The 19,751-nt window shown below is 44.8% G+C and overlaps 1 protein-coding gene across 5 annotated transcripts in view; it reads right to left on the reverse strand.

Annotated features, from left to right (window-relative positions):
- Positions 1 to 19,751, reverse strand: part of Bcas1 (brain enriched myelin associated protein 1) — a 57,730-nt gene that overhangs the window by 16,520 nt on the left and 21,459 nt on the right. For 4 of the 5 annotated variants that reach the window (XM_069990023.1, XM_069990026.1, XM_069990025.1 and 1 more), the window contains exons 5-8: positions 14,219 to 14,374; positions 13,176 to 13,220; positions 7,189 to 7,401; positions 4,949 to 4,990 (exon numbers count right to left, since the gene is read on the reverse strand). In XM_069990023.1, coding sequence (XP_069846124.1) covers positions 4,949 to 4,990; positions 7,189 to 7,401; positions 13,176 to 13,220; positions 14,219 to 14,374 — 456 coding nt within the window. Of the gene's footprint in view, positions 1 to 4,948; positions 4,991 to 7,188; positions 7,402 to 12,570; positions 12,706 to 13,175; positions 13,221 to 14,218; positions 14,375 to 19,751 lie in introns of all 5 variants that reach the window. The other variant, XM_069990022.1, reaches the window with a different exon arrangement.

Genomic DNA, 19,751 nt, shown 5'->3' on the forward strand with positions numbered 1-19,751 from the left:
AGGAAGCCAGGACAAGCTGGACTGGTGGTTGGATATGGATGCACTCTAGAAAGTAAGTCTTAGGCACAGGGCCAGGGCACAAGCCACAGGGCACAGACAGGGGTGCAGGCTGTGTGATATCGGCTGTTGAGGTCCTCAGGCTCTGGAGCAAGCTGCCTGGACCTAAACCTTGCCTTTCTCCTTCGCAGGCCTTGTCTGAGGTCATGCTGTCTTCTCCCCCCTGCTCAGTGGCACACTATATACCCTAGAACGGTTCTGAGGACTGACCCAGCCATCCACATCGAGTCCCTTGGTCTCTGCCAGGCACATAATAAACATTCAATTAATGGTAGTGGTTGTTACTTGTGTTAATGTTAGGCCTATTTACTCCTTAAGAATGAATTATCCAGAGTCACCCATCCATACATCCATTATTTAGAGATGATTATGCTAATAACTCCCTCTTACAATATCTTCCAGTGTAGGCGTTGGTTATATAGAACCTCAAGAAACAGTCTATTTTACAAAGAAAAGCGTAAATGGTTGAAGGAGTTGGCCCAAGTCATGTTCAAGGGATTATAGGCATTTCAAGGAGTATGGTCTTTTCTGCTGGCAACTGAATAGTAGACTAGCCAGGAAGATGTGGAACAAAGAGTTTGAAAGCAGGGTCTTCTGGTTGTTGTTGTTGTTGTTTTTTTCATGGGTTCTACAGTGTCTTTAAGAACTTTGGTGCTTTATGTCCTTTGGTTTTGCTATGCTTGGTATACTGGATTTTCGCCCTGCTGTTACCTCCTGGCCATAAAACAGCAGTGACAAGTCCAGGCATCACATCCTCAATTCAATGTCCTGAGATGGAAGGATTTTGTTTTTTTTTGGGGGGTGGTGGTCACAGTAAAGAATTTGCTTCTGAGTTCTGATACTTTATTTCAGGATATATAATTTTCATTGGCCGAAACTAAGCCATATCCTTACCCCTAGATTAACTAGGGGTAAAAAAATTAGGATGACTGGTCTAGACAAATCCCTATCAAATACTTTGGGGAAGGTAGTTGCCGACCTTGCTTCTGATCAAGGGTCAAAGGATGAAAGATGGGAAGTAATGCACAGAGTTTGATTTATAGACCCCAGATTTTAATGGTTCTGTGTTTAGACATTATGATTCTCTCTTTTTTTGGTGCTGGACCAGGGGTTTGAACTCAGGGGCCAGGTGCTGTCTCTGAGCTTCTATTTTATTTTATTTGTTTTTTGCTCAAGGCTAGCACTCTATCACTTGAGCCACAGCCTCACTTCTGGCTTTTTTGGTGCTTAATTGGAGTTAAGAGTCTCACAGACCTTCCTGCCTGGTCTGGTTTTGAACTATGATCCTCAGATCTCAGCCTCCTGAGGAGTTAGATATCATAATTAATTTTGTGTGTACCTGGAGGAAAAATTCCTTTCCTCATAAAGGATCAGATCAAATCACTGCAACTTTGTAAACCATCCTTATTTGAATGACAAGGATTCCATGGGTTCCTCATTCCAAATGTGGGGAGATGTCAACTTATAAAAGGACATGAGTTCATTCTCTGAAACACAATTATTTCAATAGGCAAAATACAGGGGTCTGGAGAGACTTCTATTTCCTTTAAAGACAGGCCAAGAAGCTGACTTTCAGTAGACAAGGAAAATCCCAACACCCAGCATGGAGCCCCAGGACAATCTGATTGGCACATTCAGACATAAGAATTCAATTTTTTATTTGGCTACACTGTATGATTTCCTTCCAGGCTACAGCTTTGGAAAGAGTCTTTTCCTAGTTAGAGTACGTGGCTACATCTGCACATTTTAATTTTGGGTTTGATGGATATAATGAAAATCAGATTTTTGCTCTATTTTTATTTCCTTTACTTTTTGCACTACAGTTCAGAATGAAATCCTTCCTGTTTAACTTCAGGATGGGATATGGTACCCTGTGCTTAAACAAGGCAGGTGTGCTCAATGCACGTAGTGTACATCTCGGGTTTGGCTTAAAGCCTCACATGTCCCAATCTGCTTGCTTTCAAAATTTCATTTACGCACTTGTCACTAGAACTGGGACTTTGGAAAATGACTAGCCCAAAAGACTTCCCCTATTTAAACTTCACCTATAACATAATAAAACTGTTATTTAAAGTCTTTTTTTAGAAGTGTGTGTGTGTGTGTGTGTGTGTGTGTGTGTGTGTGTGTGTGTGTGTGTGTGTGTGTGAATATGAGGAATTAAACTATTGAACTTAGGGCCTTGAGCTCTTGCTTGGTTGTTTTGCTCAAGGCTGGAACCACTACCACTTGAGCTAAACACCTCCATTTCCAGCTTTTTGCTGGTTAATTGGAAATAAAACTTTTCTGGACTGGCTTTGAACTTTTGATCCTTAGATCTTAGTCTCTTGAGTAGCTAGGATTACAGGCATGAGCCGTCAGTACCTATCTAAAGTTTTAAAACTATTATTATTATTATTATAACTACTACTATTATTATGTTGTGCCAGCATTAGGTTTTGAACTCAGGGCCGCATGCTCTTTCTCAGATTTTCATTTCTAGGTTGTCACTCTACCACTTGAGCCACCTCTCCACATCTTGAGAATCTTATAAGATTACTCTTTGTTTCGGTTCATAATGTCACTAGTAGATTACAAAGATTGAGACATCGTTCTTCCTATTTCCCTCATTAGTTTCTAGTTCTCAGATTTTGCTCTGGGGTAAAAGCCATCCCTCCCTTTAACACTATGCAATTGGATGAAGCTGGCTGGACAATCTTAGCCAACCAACATGCAAGCTCCTTGGGTATGATGGCTTAGGGCTGGTAGCAGTTGGCACAAGGTATTATTTTTGCATGTATTCCCTCTCCCTTCCTTCGAGATGTATGGGGAGGCCTGCTGTAATGACAGAACCTGAGTCTCTGTGACCACAGCTACACAGACTCATTAGGAGCTATGGCCTTGCCCAGGGTGCTATCTTCTCTGCTACTAGAAGTGTTCATCCTACTAAGAACCACAGCTTCATGCTGTGTATCAGCAAAAGGAGGCCACAGGAAGCAGCCACAGCCAACCTAGAGCGGACCTATGACATGAGTGGGACAGAAAAAGAAATCTTGGTTGTTACAAGCTACCAGAAGTTGGGGCTTGCTTGTTGTTGTAACATAACATGGCGAAGGCTGACTACTGGAGTGTAGGGACACATTTGCGCCAAGGAAGGAGAACAAATTCCAGGGCATATACACAGGTTGCTACTGGACAAATCTCCCCGTTATTCTGGACTAGGTTATGTGATACTGGTTGGGAAGGGGAGGCTGGGGTGTTGGGGGGTAGGTTCCTGAGCAAGCTTTATCTGAAACAGGTTCTCCTGCTAGAGATTAGAACTAATATATTCCATTTTCTTTTCTATCCAGGTTGAGTTTTCCTTTACATAAGAGATGCCACAAAAGTATTTATTGTCTTGGTTCTTACACATTATTGGCAAGGAAATATTGTAATTATTATTACTTAGATCATATACTCAATTAATCAATGGGTAAAACAACTTCAGGTTTAGGAGAAGCTGTAAACTTCTATGTGCTTTGAAAATCTTAATTTTCTTTTGATAACTTTGTTGAAATCCATCTGATCCAGACTTGGAAGATACAGGTGAATTTTGCCCTCATGAAAGTTGTGGACAAGTGAGATTTAAAAATAAACTCAACCACATGTTCCCCAGAGAAGGCAGTCATTAAAGTATTCTTGTAATATAGCTACTGGGATTTGATTGTCCAGTTGAGATTTAGAGTGAGTGTCACATGCTGTGTTACCACATGTTGGTAGCTACTGAACCTTGGACTCTCAAGAAAATAGCCAGAAAATCCATCAGATCTTTCTAGAATCATGAGAAGCCTGAACTTTGCTGAGCTGCTAACTTTAGTACAAGGAATGGAAGAGGAAAGAAGGAGAAGGAGTAGGAAGGGAAAAGGAACAGTAAACAATAAAACCAGCACATAGATCTTACATTTTTCTCCTAACCATAATCATACTACAGCCATTCAGTTTTGATTTGCTGTCATAGGTAACATTTGTGAAACATATTTGGATTTTCAACATCTGTTTGACTCCAGCAACTAAATAAAAACAAAAACACACCTGCCACCCATGGCAAGTAAGCAAGAGACACCAGACAGATCCAAACATCTTTTGCTTTGGCAAAACGATCGGGTTCTGTTTCTATCCTAAGAAGCTGTGAATTCATTTATCTTCATTTGTAAAATTCTCAAAGACTGTGCTTATTTCAGGGCAGAGAGCTGCTGTCTTAGGCCTGAAATTTATGAAGGCCATCTACTGATCTCCCTAGATGTTTCAAAAAGATGCTTTGTGGGTGTGTATGTGGTGCCTCCTATAGTTCCAGCCTTTTTGGAAATAAATATAGTATAATTTTTAAAAAATTGGCCATGTCTTAAGAAGACTGAAGGTTTGTAATATCTGGCCCTTTAATCAAGACCAGACAGATGCAGTTCCCCTCTATGGAGTTAGCTCTCCAGCCGAGACCAGCAGTTCCAGCCTCGATTGCTACAAGATGTTCTTAATGCAACTACCTGCCCTGGGTACCGCCCTGTGTTAGTATGGAGGAATGTGTATCACCATGGAAACAAAGATGAAAGCCCATCCAAGGCAGAACGAAGCGGGAGATGGTGCATCATTATCCCTCAAGGGTGTTCAAAGCCATTCCATGTGAAGTAGACTCTTTCAGCCTCTAAATGATTCCAAATGGTGGAAGCGTAAGCTCTGATTTTTGCATTTATTTTGCATCAATTCAATAGGATTAAAAAAAAATCCCTCTCTGCAGTGTCCCTAACCACGGGAAAGGGTGAAAGAGTCTACGGCAGGTGCATAAACAACCCGGAAGACAGCAGGACCCAGAGCCCGCGAGCCGACCGGGCCCAGGGTCCGACAGCCATGAGCGCGGGGTGGTGGCCGGGGCGTCACTTACGTTCTCCTCTGCACCTGGGGACACTGATTCCTCCTTAACCGACTAAAAGAAAGACAGAGACAAGCGTGAGCGTCAAGACGTTGCACGTGCTCGCACACACACACACACAGTTGCACAAGAGCAGGGGGCGAGCCGGGTGTGCCGCCCGACCTCGTTCCCACGTCGTCGCGTGGAGTCGGCCACGCGGGCGCTCGGGAAGGAAGCGAAGCGCACGCGGACGCGGGCGGCGCAGCGAAGGCATGAGCCACGGGAGTCACGGAAGTTCGTACGTAAGTTACGTAAGGAAGGAGGCGGCGCACAGACGGGGAGGCGGCCGGCCGCGGAGGACCCGCCCCCCGCCCCCTGTCCTTCCACGCCTGGTAGCTAAGGAAAGAGGCAAATCCCGCTCGTCGCTCGGTGCCCAAAAACAAGGACTCTGCTCGGTAACGGACCCAGAGGCATTCTCCCACGGCCTTTGGGGAGCAGTGCAGGGTCAAGGCTACTCAGAACCATGCCATGGGCTGGGGGTCAGGGCGGCCGGAACGCCTCGTGGTGAGCCGCGGGGACTGGGGTCCGGCATCCCGCCCCCCCCCCCCAGGACTCCAGCGCTAAGGTGAGCTGAGCTCCGCCCCGGGCCCCGCCCCGCGCCTCGCCCCGCCCCGCGCCCCGCCCCGCCCCTTGCCCCGGGGGTCCTCACACCCGGGCGGCCCAATCTATTTGGTGGGCGAGTGCTCAGAGTTACCGACCACGCTGACATTTAATACGTGTAATACGTTCAATAAGAGCGACTCTTCTCTTAGAGTCCGAGTTGTAAACTTTCTCCCGCATCCATTTTACTACTGAGATCTGCACCCCCACCCCCTATAAAACATTCAGGAAGATATTTATAAAGATGTCTTTCAAGCTGGTCCCTTGTATCCGTGTCCCCAAATAGCAAGTCCTATGATCGGTACCATGCTGTAAGAAGTATAAGTTCTTGGTCAATAAAAAAAGTGCTTTTTTTTTTTTGGTGGCAGTAGTAGGGCTTGAACTCAAGGCTTGGGTGCTGTCCCTTAGCTTTTTCATTCAAGGCTGGTTCTACCACTTGAGCCACAGCTCTCCTTCTGGCTTTTTGGTGGTTAATTGAAGCCAAGAGTCTCATGGACTTTACTGTCTTGGCTGGCTTTCAACCATGATCTTCACATCTCAGCCTCCTGAGTAGCGAGGATTACAAGAATGAGCTACCAGTGCCTTGATTACAAAGCTGATTAAAAAAAATCACCACAATCTTTTAAATAGAACCAAAAACAAACATCCCTATTATATTTCCTAGTAGAATACTGACTCTTCCATGATGAGGGTCATGGCTTTAGTGACAGAGTCCCAGCTTGGCAAGCTCAAACCCCTGAGTTCAAATCCCAATACCACCCACACGAAAAACCCAACCCCACACCACAAGCTAGGAAAGCAAAGGAGCTGGTTACTAGGCTTTCAGTGTCTAGTGCTTCACACCGCCTGGCATGAAAACCTGTGTGTCAACAAAATGACGGCGCTCTTCCTTCTTGTTGGATGTAAGAGAGAAATATAAGATAGAGGTGATTTGGTTTAAGTTTCTCTGACTGATTGTTTGAAATAATTGGCTAAGGAGCCACAGTTGAATGAAAAGATAGGAGACAGCAAGTCTGAATAAGCGAATTCCCATAATTATGTTGGTCCTGGCTATTATTTCTTTTGGGAACAGCTTAAACTTTGAACCTTACAGATTCTAATCATTGAAGAAGTATACAGGTAATGGCCTAGTGGCTCTCCTAGCCTGGACAGCACAGATCGATAGAGCAGATGACATGAAGATTGAGAAAGTATAGCTAACCATTACCGATTCTGGCTGGCTGGGAAGAGAAGACAGAACGCCCCCCCCCCACCTCCCTGCTCCCCGGATTCATCTTGCCAGGGTGAGGTGCTCACAGGAAGCTAGGGAGAACCCACACTCACCAAGAGTTTCAGGACAATGACACCAGAACTTGTCACAATTGCCCACCAGGCAGAGTGAAAAACCCTATTTGTCCATTTCCTTTTTGGACCATGAAACACCTGTCTGTATAATATGATAGGCATTTGTCCATCAGTACATCAGAAACTTGAGAAGCTGAGTCACAGAGAAGAAGGAAAAAGAAGGAAGAAGGAAAACCTGGAGGCATTGTTGAGTGTAGCCATCAGAACGGATTTCGCAAGTTCTTCTCGCTGGGGCACTTTGCAAACCTTGACACACACATCAGACTAACCTTTTTCCAAAATAGCTTTCCCAGAGGCAGCGAACCGGGTCCCGGCTTCTCCTTGCCACCTTCCTTTGGTGTGTCACTGCTTGTCACGGATGGCCCGTGACCCGGGGCGTTACAGCCTTTAGGACTCTTGGCTGTCCCTTGGGGCTCCTGCGATGTGACGTTACCTTTGTCTGATTTCAGGTTGGCTATAGGGGTGGGTGGCATTTCAGAACCCTACAGAGTTAAAAAAAAAAAAAAGCTGAAAAATTCAAAATAATTCCACCATTTTAAAAGTGGGAAGATTCTTTATTTTTTAAAATAAGTATGGGCAGGGCTCTCTCTCTCTCTCTCTCTCATATATATATATAGCCAGTGCTGGGGCTTTAACTCAGGGCCTGGGCACTGTTCCTGAACTTCTTTTGCTCAAGGCTAGAGCTCTACCACTTGAGCCACAGCATGCCACTTCCAGTTTTTTCTGTGTATGAGGTACTAAGGAATCGAACCCAGGGCTTCGTGCATGCAAGGCTCTACCACTGAGCCACATTCCCAGCCCTGGACTGTCATTATTAAGTTAGTTTTCTTTTCTCTAATTCTTGGCATTCCCTAAATGTCTACCTTGAATATGGACTTGGCTAAAATCTTAGATTGGAGGGAAGGTCAGGATAATTTCCTTCTGGGGAAAATAGAGAAGTATTATCAGGGATGAAGATGAAGAAGAATTCTGCTGTTATAGTGTGATGTTCTTACCAGGGCCATTGGTCTCCAGATGATTTTGATCCTGTTTCTGTCTGAAAAACGTTTGAACTCAATGTACCCCAACACGTGTGTATCTTTTGTGAATGTATATTGTTTTGCTAAGCTAAACTGGAAATTAAGGAAGAGTGGAGGGTTGCAATAGAAGTTCTAGAATTTTCTCTTATATTCTCCTTAAGAGATCCTTGATCTCAGCTACAAAGTCTAAAGTAGCTCAACTGGAAGGTGGTGAAGGGTCTCCAGTTGGAAACGTGCCCACAAATTCCATTTCTTCACTCTTGTCCAAGTCACCAGACTTCACAATGAAACCACCTTCTAATACTATTCATTTTATGCATACTCTCTCCCTTCCCTCCTGCCTGGTGTCTACCTTAACTGCTCATTCCTCCCTTAACATCTTCCATGTACTTCCTGGTCTCTTTCCTCTCTCCCAGAGAGGCCATGCTGAAGTTTCATCCTAAGACATCTGATGTCCTCAGTAAAGGGCTGAGAATTCCAGTGCTCTGCCCCACCCCACTGAGAATCATAGCCACAATGTATCTGGATGTAAGCAAATATGGACCTTAAAAAATTTTTTTTTTGGTTGGTCGTGGGTCTGAACTCTGGGCCTATGCTGTCCCTCAGCTCTTCAGCTCACAGTGAGCGCTCTACCGCTTGAGCCACAGCACTACTTCCGGTTTTCTGGTGGTTCATTGGAGATAATAGTCTCAGGGACTTTCCTGCCTGGGCTGGCTTTGAACCATGTTCCTCAGATATCAGCCTCCTGAGTAGCTAGGAACCACTGGTGCCCGATGGACCTTTAAAATTTTAACACAAGGTTCATCTGTCCTGATCTCTTTCTCTTCCACATCTTCATCTTAGGAACTTTTGCCCTGGGGACTTGTGACTCCAGCCCTTAAACTTCCCAAGCCTATCATTAACTTCTGATTAGATTCTCTGAATAAAAGGGGGAAAAACATCTAGCAGTGAAAATGAAGGTGCAGATAAATTCAGGAAATTTCATAGTATTATTACTGGTGCTGGAAAGAGTCTTAAAGATCATCCGGTCCCATGCTAGTATTCAGGTGAGGAAACCAAGACTTTGATCTTCCCAACACTAAACTAGACTCCTATCTGCAGTGACAGCCCTGTCTACCTTCTTCCCACACAGCACATTACCTCTCAAGGGTGTTGACTATGTACTGCCATGTAAAATGTATTGAGAGAGAGAATGAATGCCACATTAAGTCTCACCAAGTTTCTACTCTCCCTCCCTCCTGGCTGGAGTCCTAATCAGAGTGCCAGTGGTCTTTTTGTTCCCTGCTCACCCCTCTTTTTCAAATTTCCCAAGGAAAGCTCCCAAACAGTATTCAGCCTGCATCAGGAAATTTAGGATTCTTAGAATTATAGAGGACACTAAAAATTCTCAAGTAGAGAATTAAGAAGCAATCTCACGATAAGGGATACCGGCTTTAGAATATGCAAATGTGAATACAGAATACCCCTGTTACATTTGGATTTCTGGTCAGCAAAGAATAATTTTCCAGCATGGGTATTCTAAGTATCATAGGGGACACGTGTCTAAGGAACAGTAAAATCATTTGTTGCTTACTGAAATGTGATTGTAACTGGGGACTCTGTGTTCTGTCTGGAGATGTTGTCTATTAAGCATTAACGTGTTGGGTTTGGAGATGACTTTATGTCAAGGCACCTTACCTCCTCAAGAAGTTGTCTCCCTTCCCCCCGACCCCCGGCTTTTGACTGCCAGTCATGGGGAGAGGGGTGTTAGTAATACGTAAACATTACATTAAGATCCAAAAAAACAATGAATGCAAGGCAGAGCCTATGAGTCATAAGGGCTGAGACACACTTTAGCTGGTTTATTGCATCGAGGAGCACTCAGTAGACAGAGGTGTATTTCTGGGTGTGACAAACACCTTTCGAATTAATGCCCAGCCTCGCTTGTTGTTACGCAACATTAGCTGACATGTGGCAAAGTTTGATGCTGAGGCATTGCATGCAATTAAGCCAAGAAACAATGATTGATCTGGACTCAATCAGGAAGGCTGGTACTCTTATTATTTATTACAATAGCCCTTATGCATTTATTAATTTTAGGCTTCCTCCCTTTTTGTAAACTCAGAAAATTCTTTTTTGTATGAAGGAAAACTTAGATGGGGAGAAAACAAACAACCAAAGTCAACTTCAGTTGGTAACTATGGTGTTTTTGTTTGTTTGTTTTTAACCACAGAATTACAAGTTCGTGTTGTAGTCCCGACTTTGCTCAATGTCCCTGTTTTGGCCCTAGTTAGAACCCCAGTATAAACCCGGGGAGGGTCACCTTCCCACAGTCATGACCAAGGATCACACACAGGATTTGCCTCATCTTTTTTCCTTTTTTGTGCCTGTCGTGGGACTTGGAACTCAGGGTCTGTCTGTCCCTGAGCTTTTGTGCACAAGGCTAGTTCTCTACTACTTGAGCCACAGCTTCACTTCCAGCTTTTTGGTGGATAATTGGAGATAAGAGTCTCAGGGCTGGCTTCGAACTGTGCTCTGAGGATCTCAGCCTCCTGAGTAACTAGGATTTCAGGTGTGAGCCACTGGTGCCTGGTTTCAGCCTCATCATTTTAGTCATCCTAGGGTCCACCCTTTGAGAACAACGAAGTAATTGAAGAATGAAAGTAACTGTCCTAGGTATAGAGGTGAAGCTAGTGAATTCTACCAACTGTTGCGTAAATGAAAATCCAGCTTGTATAGGAATTGTTATCATACTTGAATTTGTATCTGCAGGGAAAACAACACCTCTTTCCAGGGTTCAGAGTCCTTTTCCTGATGGACCTTGGGAACAGGATGTGAGCCAAAGATTATGGAAAGCTCTAGAAATACATTGAACCTAGGTAGCCTACTTATGAGTAGGAAGAGATACTACAGGCATAAAAATGAATGACAAAATGAAATGCAGCGGGGAGGGGTGTGGTCATACCCTTCATAAACTTCCAAGGCTCCCTACGTAGAAGGGCTCAAGTGGAAGTTAAACAAGATTGCTTTGGATGAGCTCTGTGGTGGTTTTCATGAGCAGTCAGTAAACTCTCTTCCAAACACTGCAGTGGCTGTAACACCACTGCTATAGACAGCTAATATCTCCCCTCTTTCTCTCTATACAGAACAAAATAGTCTATATGGAAATTGAGGGTGTCTTCATTGCATGGGTTATGCACCTATAGATTCAGCCAGAAGAACTTTCTATCAAGATTCTACTTATAGTCACAGTCCTGGGACTGTAAGGTCTACTTGGTAGAGAGAATAGTTAATGTTTTATTTTAATAAAATTTCCTAGCATGAAGATCCAGTATGAGGATTTTTTTAAATGCCAGTTCTGGGGCTTGAGCTCATTTGAGCCACAGCTCCACTTCTAGCATTTTTGGTGATTACTTGGGGATAAGAGTCTCACAGATTTTCCTGCCTGGGTTGGCTTTGAACTGCTGATCCTCAGATCTCAGCCTTCTAACTAGCTAGGATTACAGGCCTGAGCCACCAGTTCTTCGGGGAATCTTTTTAGTCGATGGCTTCCAGCACACAATGGCATCTTTCTGTATGTCAGGACAGTGGTGTTTCCAACAATGACCTCATGTTGTCCTCACGTTCCCTCCACAGGCAGCCATGACAGGCTCTGCCTTCATTCATTGTGGGGTTTTTGTTGTTGTTGATGTTAATTGTCTTGGCTATTACTGAGGGTCAGTACAAGTTTAGAAAACACAGGAACTAGATACAAACAGACAGAACCGTTATCTTGGTGTTAGAAGAGTGTTTCCCAAAGTGCAGTCAGCATACTACTACCCGGCCAGAGATAACTTCAAGTTGCACAGAAGTACAATACACAATAACACTCGATTGTGAAAATTCTTTCCCTTTTCCAATTCTCACATGGTCCATCCAGTAATGTGCCCTGGAAAGTCTCCTTTGAGTGCTGGCTGGCTACAATGTTCTTTCTTATTAGCCAGCTGCTTTTTCAGAAAGCCAGAAGCACACTGGATCCAGATCTCTACTTAAATGGGAAAGTGAGGATGTCACCGCTGATTAACCACAAGAATGGTTATCTTTCTCATATGCAGAGTGGCTTTGCTTTCCAGATATGATGAACTATAGAACAGTTCTTTTTAAGATAAGAGATGATGAATTTCAACATAGAATAGTTTATCTGAAAGTGGCCAAGCAGGTATGCAAATAGCGATATTTGGGAAACATGAGGTGAGAATAAATTCAGAACCCTGGTCCACAGAGATGCTTATAAAATGGGGATTTGAGTCCAGGCTCATAATACATTAACCCTCCCTCCCCTTTTTTGGTCGGTCATAGGGCCTGAACTCTGGGCCTGGGCGCTGTCCCTCAGCTCTTCAGCTCAAAGCTAGCGCTCTACCACTTGAGCCACAGCACCACTTCCAGCTTTTTTCTGCTTATGTAGTGCTGAGGAATCGAATCCAGGGCCTCATGCATGCAAAGTAAGCACTCTACCACTAAGCCACCTTCCCAGCCCCTAAATCACCCCATTTTAATGATCCAGCTACCCCAGGCTCAGGCTTCATCAAGCAGAGCTGAGCGCCTGGGCTGCCTGAGCATCTGTGGCGAAGACCAGAGTCCTTCCTCTTCCTCCAGATGTATCAAGATACAGACCTTATGCCTAAAGAATTTCCTAAAGTGCAGCGCTAGCCTGGGGCTGTCCAGGTGTTTTTTCTTGCTGCCTTTAGCCTGGCTCTCGGATGTCATCTGACCAGCTTGTCCATCACACAGGCTTTCGGCTTTGGGTGCCTTGTGGGCAATGGCATTAACAGCTTAGAACTTTGTTTTTAAATAAGTCCATTGGCTTTCTTTCTGTTGTTTTAAAGGGCACTAGTACAGGGTGACAATTAACTGCTGCTGTTTTACCTCCATCCCCCAACCACAAGACAACCTGCGGATGGTTATCTTTTTTTTTTTTTTTTTTAATACTCCCAAGTGTTCTGCTGAACTTCATGGTCAAGCTCAGGTACACAGTGACCTAGCTAAATGACCCAGATTACTACATCTCAACCCCTTCCCCAGAAAACCCGCAATTCAAACCAAAACCAGTCCTCTCCTATCTGTTTTCTAAAGACAATAGCAGGACATCTGAGCTCTGTCTACATGATTTAAAACATCCAAATAAACAGTACACTAAAAAAACAAAGAGTCAAACAGCCAGAGAGCTAAACCCAATTCCATGCACAAAGCCAAACACAGAAGGACTTTAGGCTCCCTACCTTATCTTCTGGGTCTTTTTTTGTTTCAGCTTTGTTAGGCGAAACCTTAAAAGTTTGAAAAAAAATTTGAATGTTAAAAACCACAGGTCTTTGGGTTGAATTTTATTTCATTGCTGCATAATTCTGTAGGTTGGTATAATGAACACTAGCAAAGAAGGAAATAGCATTTTTAGATCAGTACAAACCCAAGTGACCTCTGAGTAATAAAAAATTAACAAGATGAATATTTTGTAATGATATTTGTACCTATCATTATCATATTTATGTATTTATAATATTTGTAGTGCATCTTAGCTTAGACAGTCATCAAGAGTTGGACCACCTTCAAACGTATGTCCTGAAAGGCCACGGACTTGCTATTAGTTCTACTACCATGATCCCAGACATGATCTGTTACCGTGATCCCAGACATGTTTTGTGGGCTTGTTGTCATTTTATCTTTTGAGGTTAGTCTTGATGTTTGCTTAGAGTCCAGACCATTTGGGGCTGGCTGGTTTTACCTTCATCTACTCAGTTCTCCTTTGAGTACCTGGCATCCACCGGGACGGTAGTGTCTGGGCCATGCCAGGCCCTGGGCTTTGCTCTTGGGGTGGGGGTGAGGGCAGTGCAGAGGCCAGGGCTAAGTGAGCAATGTCAGGACAAGTTGGGCCTCCAGCCAATTAAAGCACGTAGGTGTACAAGATAGAAAGTGATTTCTACAATATTTGCTTAGTCTTGTGAGTGGCAAAGTTGCTTTGATAGGTTAGCACCTCAGGATGGTATTTCCCAATAACTTTAATCACCAGTGACCAGAAGAGATCAAAGTGCAATAGCATTTCATAGGATGCAGCTCACGGGTCACAGTTTGGGCATCCACAGTTCCTGTCCTGGCTCCAGCCCTGATCTCTCCCATCTAATTCCCTGACTAAGTAACTTTTTGCATGGCTCGAACCAACCTACGGAACTATCATCCATGCTGTATAACCACATTCAGATACGCGTTATTCTTAGAATCATCCCAACTGGCAACCGCATTGGGGGAGCAAAGAAAGAAATGTACTTACCAGCGTCTTAAAGAAACTCATGATGGAGCTGTTTTCGCTCGTCTGTGTTGTCTGGCAGTCCTCCTTGGGGATCTCCAGGCCTTCAGGGTTTCCAGGGCCAGAGCCACTCACCGTTTCAGTTCCTCGTCCTTCTGTCTCCTTGCTGTCCCCTGTCTCCTGGGAGCAACACAGACTTTTCACAGTTGCAGCTTGTTGAATGTGAACTACCAAACGCATGTTTTTGCTTCACACCCCTTTCTCCCTCACCCCCTAATTCCAGCCATACTTCTTCTGCCCACGGGGCGTGCAGGACAATGGGGGGTTTGTGAGCGTCCTTCCCCTGTCCCTTCCCCCAGTCTCTACACACTTAGCATCTGCGGTTGCTCAGAGGACGCGAAGGGGCAGACGTGGGGATGCAGGCGCGGTTCTAAACAAAACCCCTTTCCTGTCCCTTCTGCAAGGAGGCTGAGTGAGGGCTGGTGGTGCCCCCATCTTGCTGTTCTTATCTCCTGACTTGGTCCTTGTACATCGTCCCTGCAGATGGCTCTACTGGATTTCCCATCAGCCCTGCAGTAGTGAATCATTCCAACCAACCCAACCGACCAACCTAATTCCCTAACCATTCTGCTCTTGGGCTCTGGGGGTTCAGGGGTGGCAGGGATGTGACATGAAAAGAATTGATTTTCCCCTCTAATGCACCCAGCAGGACCGCCTGCATTCTCGCTCTGCCAACCTTGCCCCAGCCATTGTCCTAGGCCGAGTTCTGGCATCTCTCCACCCCACGGCTGCTCAGGGTGTCCTCATTCCATCCCATCTTCCACTCAACAGACCCCTTCCTCCACCCCCTCCCACCCTCCCACGGCCTCCCGTGGCTCTGGAGTCAGGCCCAGGCCCAGACACAGGCTGCCCAACATTTTACACAGTGTGGTACTCACCAAATTCTCCCACCTCTCCCTGTCCCTGCCCCCCTCGCCATTCTGGCCACAAAGGCGGGGCTTGTGTCTCCCTTGCTCATTGTTGTTTCTCCAAGTACCAAGCCCACAGAGACCCGCAGATGGCATGTAATACATATGTATCATCTAACTACTTAATAGACATAGAGTGCCTGAAAACTGTCTAAGTGGGTCAGGCTTTCTGTACCCACTGGCTTTTCTCAATAGGAGAGTAGGCACAGCTCTCTCTTGTCATAAGTTGTCCTGTAAACATTGTATATATCACCTACTGTATTTGTTGGTTGAAGTATTATTTGTTGTCCAGTGTCCTTACTGATGAGGATTTATGCAGCATTAGGGTTTGAGCTCAGGGTTTCACACTGGCTTGACTTGCTTACTTGGCAGGTGCTGCTTTAGAACTTGGGTTATGTCTTCAGCCCAGCTTTTTGCTGGTTATTTTGGAGATGGAATCTCACAGGTTTTATTGCCCAGGCTGACTTTGGACTGTAAATCTCAGGTTCTCAAGTCCTCTGAATAGTTAGGAATATGGTACCTGGTACTTTTATTTTCATCTCTCCTGCATCTCTACTTTGGTGGGACAAATTACCACATTTCTGGGACAAGAGCCATGTAAATTTTGCGGCTTAGCAAGTTAGAATAATATAAAATAATAGCAAAATACTCATTATGTATTCTTGCAAAAATAGCTTTTACTAGGCGGATCTCCGGTAGGCACAGTCCTGCCAGAGGGGCTGAACATGCATGCGTTGCACTGGGGAGACAGCAAGGGATGCCCAGACATGTGCGGGGCGGTTAGCCCTTTCCCTCCATCAACTGGTGATTTACATTTCAGCTGGGCACCGACGGCTCACGCCTGTCATCCTAGCTACTCAGGAGGCTGAGAGCTGAGGATCAAGGTTCAAAGCCAACACAGGCAGAAAAGTCTGTGAGATTCTTATCTCCAATTACCCAGCAAAAAACTGGAAATGGAGGTGTGGCTCAAGTGGCAGAGCACCAGCTTGGAGTGGAGAAAACTAAGGGATGGCAGTCAGACCCTGAGTTCAAGCCCCAGTACCAGCACACACATGAAGAAAGAATGTGCACTATATGTGGTTCTGTTTATATTGTTTTCTTGAAATGAGAGAACTTACCAGTGCTAGCCAGGAGTTTAGTTTAGTACTGCTGAGGAGGGAAGTGCTCGCCATGGGCAGCACTTGGTGTCTGAAGTGTGGCGAGCGCTTTCTACCTGCTGAGCAAGGCATCTCTGTGGGGTGGTCTGGCTTACAGTTCTTATAGCTGTGTGTGGATCTATAGTATTTTCAAGACTCACAAAACTTATAGAATAGTGCAGGAAGAAAGGCAACAAAGGGTGTCTCTGAAAGTCTAACTCTGCTGGAATAATTGAATAAACTCACATGTGGTGGCACCTTGGAAGAAAATATTTTGTACCTATGAATTTTATCTGAGGAATGTGTGATAGAAGGAAACACATTCACAAAACTAGTAAAAGTGACTAAGCTCTAGATGCCAGGATATATGGTAAACGATTTAAAAGATCCAACTTAGTTCTTACAAGAGTCCTGTGAAGAACATACCATTTAGAATCACGTTTTACCCATGAATAAGTTGGCAAATGAACAGATTGAAGACTGGCCTGAAACCAGAGTAGAGCTGGGACCAGACCCCAAGCCAAATGGCCTGAGCGTGTAAGTACTGCTCTGTCTTGACTCCCTTCCTTCAAGTGCTTATTCAAATTTCATCTTTACCAAGGGTTTTAAGTTCCCTTCTCCTATCCTCTTCCCTATTATATATGTTTCCACTTTGCTATCCTTCTTAGTACAACCATCTTATACAAAGACACATGGGGATGTAATACACAACAAAGGTGATGCCTGGAATCACGTAAGTGAAGGAAGACTTCCAATGAAACACCGAGGAGACAGCAGAGCAACTATCTGGGGCAAAACTTAACTTGGATCACAATCCCACCCCATGCCAAAATAAAATCCCAGTGGACAGAAACACTTGGAGAAAGTATGCCAAACGTTTTGTGCTCACAGTCATGATGGCTCTTGTGTCTCTGACTTGAAACCTAGAAATCATGAAAAGAAAGACTGAAAATTAAAAAAAATATACCTGCTTGTTCATAAATGCATTTACCCAGCAGGCTGGACCAATGGGGGCCTTCTGGCATTGCCAGATAAAATCAGAAATTAAGTCAGTCCAGCTGGAGAGCAATTAGGCACTGATACTAAAATTTTAATCATATGATATATTCTTTTACTGATCCTACAAATTCACATGTGTGAACTAAGACATTTTCAGTTACTGATCCCAGGGAAATTAATAAAAAAATTAATAGGGACCTGGATCAATCAATCATCATCCATCCATGTATCCATCTATCCATCCATCCACTCATCATCCATCCATCCATCCATTATTCCATGGAAAAATTCATGAAAGAATTCCAAATGAGCTGGGCACCGGTGGCTCACGCCTGTCATCCTAGCTACTCAGGAGGCTGAAATCTGAGGATCATGGTTCAAAGCCAGGCTGGGCAGGAAAGTCCATGAGACTCTTATCTCCAATGAACCACCAGAAAACTGGAAGTGGCGCTGTGGCTCAAGTGGTAGAGCGCTTGCCTTGAACTGGAGCTGAGGGACAGTGCCCAGGCCCAGAGTTCAAGCCCCACAACCACCACTACCACCAACAACAAAAGAATTCCAATGAGGAGGTTTTTTATGGGAAGATATGGAAGGTATTAACTGAAAAAAAAGAAGAAATAAGAATTCATGTTTTAGTTGCTTATATCTGCCTAAAGAAATCCCAGAAAGGAACATTAAAAAAATGGCATTGGTGGACAGATATCTCTTTGTGATGTCTTGTGAACCAGGTAACTTCATTACCTATTAAATTTTAGATTAAATGATGCATGCATGACTCATGAAAATGTTTTAAAATCATCGGGAACATCAAAATGAGCACTGCTGAGAGAAGGTTCTAGACTCTGGCCCGGGGTGTGCAGCCCACACCCTTTGAGTTGTAAGAAGATCCTCCTTCGCTGCCCACAGGCTGTCACTGGCATGTCCAAAGCATCCTCAGGCCACAGCTCCATTCTCAGAAATTCTAGACAGAAGCACTAACGTACTCCAGGAAATACTTGGAAACTCCCTTTAAGAAAGCAGGTGTTCTCCGGGCGATATTTCATCCGAGTCAGAAGTCTGTGTGTGCTTTTCCTGTCTGCTGGCACAGCATTATCCTAATTTGATGGTCGGTAATGGAGCCCATATGAGACTTCCGGCACCTTCTTCCAAGCACCGTGTCAGCTGGATATCAGTTTTATTCCTCGCAGCAGGGCGTGAGCGAGGGCAGGGGAGAGGCTACAGAGCCCCAGGCGGGACTGCTGTCTGGTCCCACCTGGACAGGCTGGAGTCACAGCTTCTGCTGGGTCTTCCTCCTCCAGCGCCCAGTATGGTTGAGCACAAGAAATGTTGAAGGGACGCAGATCGGTTGCTTGGCATCTGTTAGAAATCTGAGCCCCACACTTCCTGAGATCAAAGGCAAGAGGAATCTCATTTCCTCTCTTCCTCCTCACAACTGCACGAAATGGTTTAACTTGCCAGGCGATCAGAGATGGTCTCCAGACGATCATGATGATCATTAGGGCTTGCTTTCCTTCCTCCTAGAGCAGCCAACTGTGTGAAGCCATTTGTCAGATTTGAGGGTGGGGGTGGGAGTGGGGTGGGGGTGGTGGAAACGGGCTAGGTTAATTCTTGCAGATAGAATGTGGCCTCCAATTTGCTAGAAAGGAAAGGAAATTAGCCAGTAGGAAGGAACACCGAGACTGTTTCCTGGAATCTCAGTGTTTCCTAAGCAATGATTTCTTTTCCTTTTTTTTTTTTTTTTTTTTTAAACTACAAAGCTCAGAGCCACTTCAGGAAGATCAATAAAGCCAATTATGAAAGGGTAGCAGGGCAGAGGCCTTCCTGTTTTCTCTGCACAGGACCTCAAGTTAGACAAAGAAATTGGGGTAGGGCTGGGAAGGTGGCTCAGTGGTAGAGCGCTTGCCTTGCATGCATGAGGCCCTAGGTTCGATTCCCCAGCACCACATAAGCAAAGAGAAAAAAAAGCAGGAAGTGGTGCTGTGGCTCAAGTGGTAGAGTGCTAGCCTTGAGCTGAAGAGCTGAGGGATAGCGCCCAGGCCCAGAGTTCAGGCCCCACGACCAGATCAAAAAAAAAAAAAAAAAAAAGAAGTTGAGGTAACTTCTGAGTGAGGAATTGTAACCCAAGCTCAGGATGGCTTACTTTAGGAATTAGTGGAGAGAAGGATGACCCCTCCCAGGCACTGACTAGTGACAAAGGGCTTTTTCTCCTACCATTCTGGATGTTGTGACTCCACAGCACAGCCTAGTGGAGCAACCTGGGAATTGCCCACATTATGGGTTTTGCTTTTGTTGACCACATGATTCATGAACCACATTGACATTTGCATTTTTTTTCCTTTCCACGTTGGGAATGGAATGCAGGGCCTCCAGAATGCTAGACTGCTAAGCCACACGCCCAGGCATATTTCCTATTTTTCAAATAAAATCTACTCTGCTTTGGGTGCAAGAATGGAC

Source organism: Dipodomys merriami, unplaced genomic scaffold, assembly GCF_024711535.1.
Source record: "Dipodomys merriami isolate MVZ:Mamm:240054 unplaced genomic scaffold, mDipMer1.0.p SCAF_39, whole genome shotgun sequence".
NCBI lineage: Eukaryota > Metazoa > Chordata > Mammalia > Rodentia > Heteromyidae > Dipodomys > Dipodomys merriami.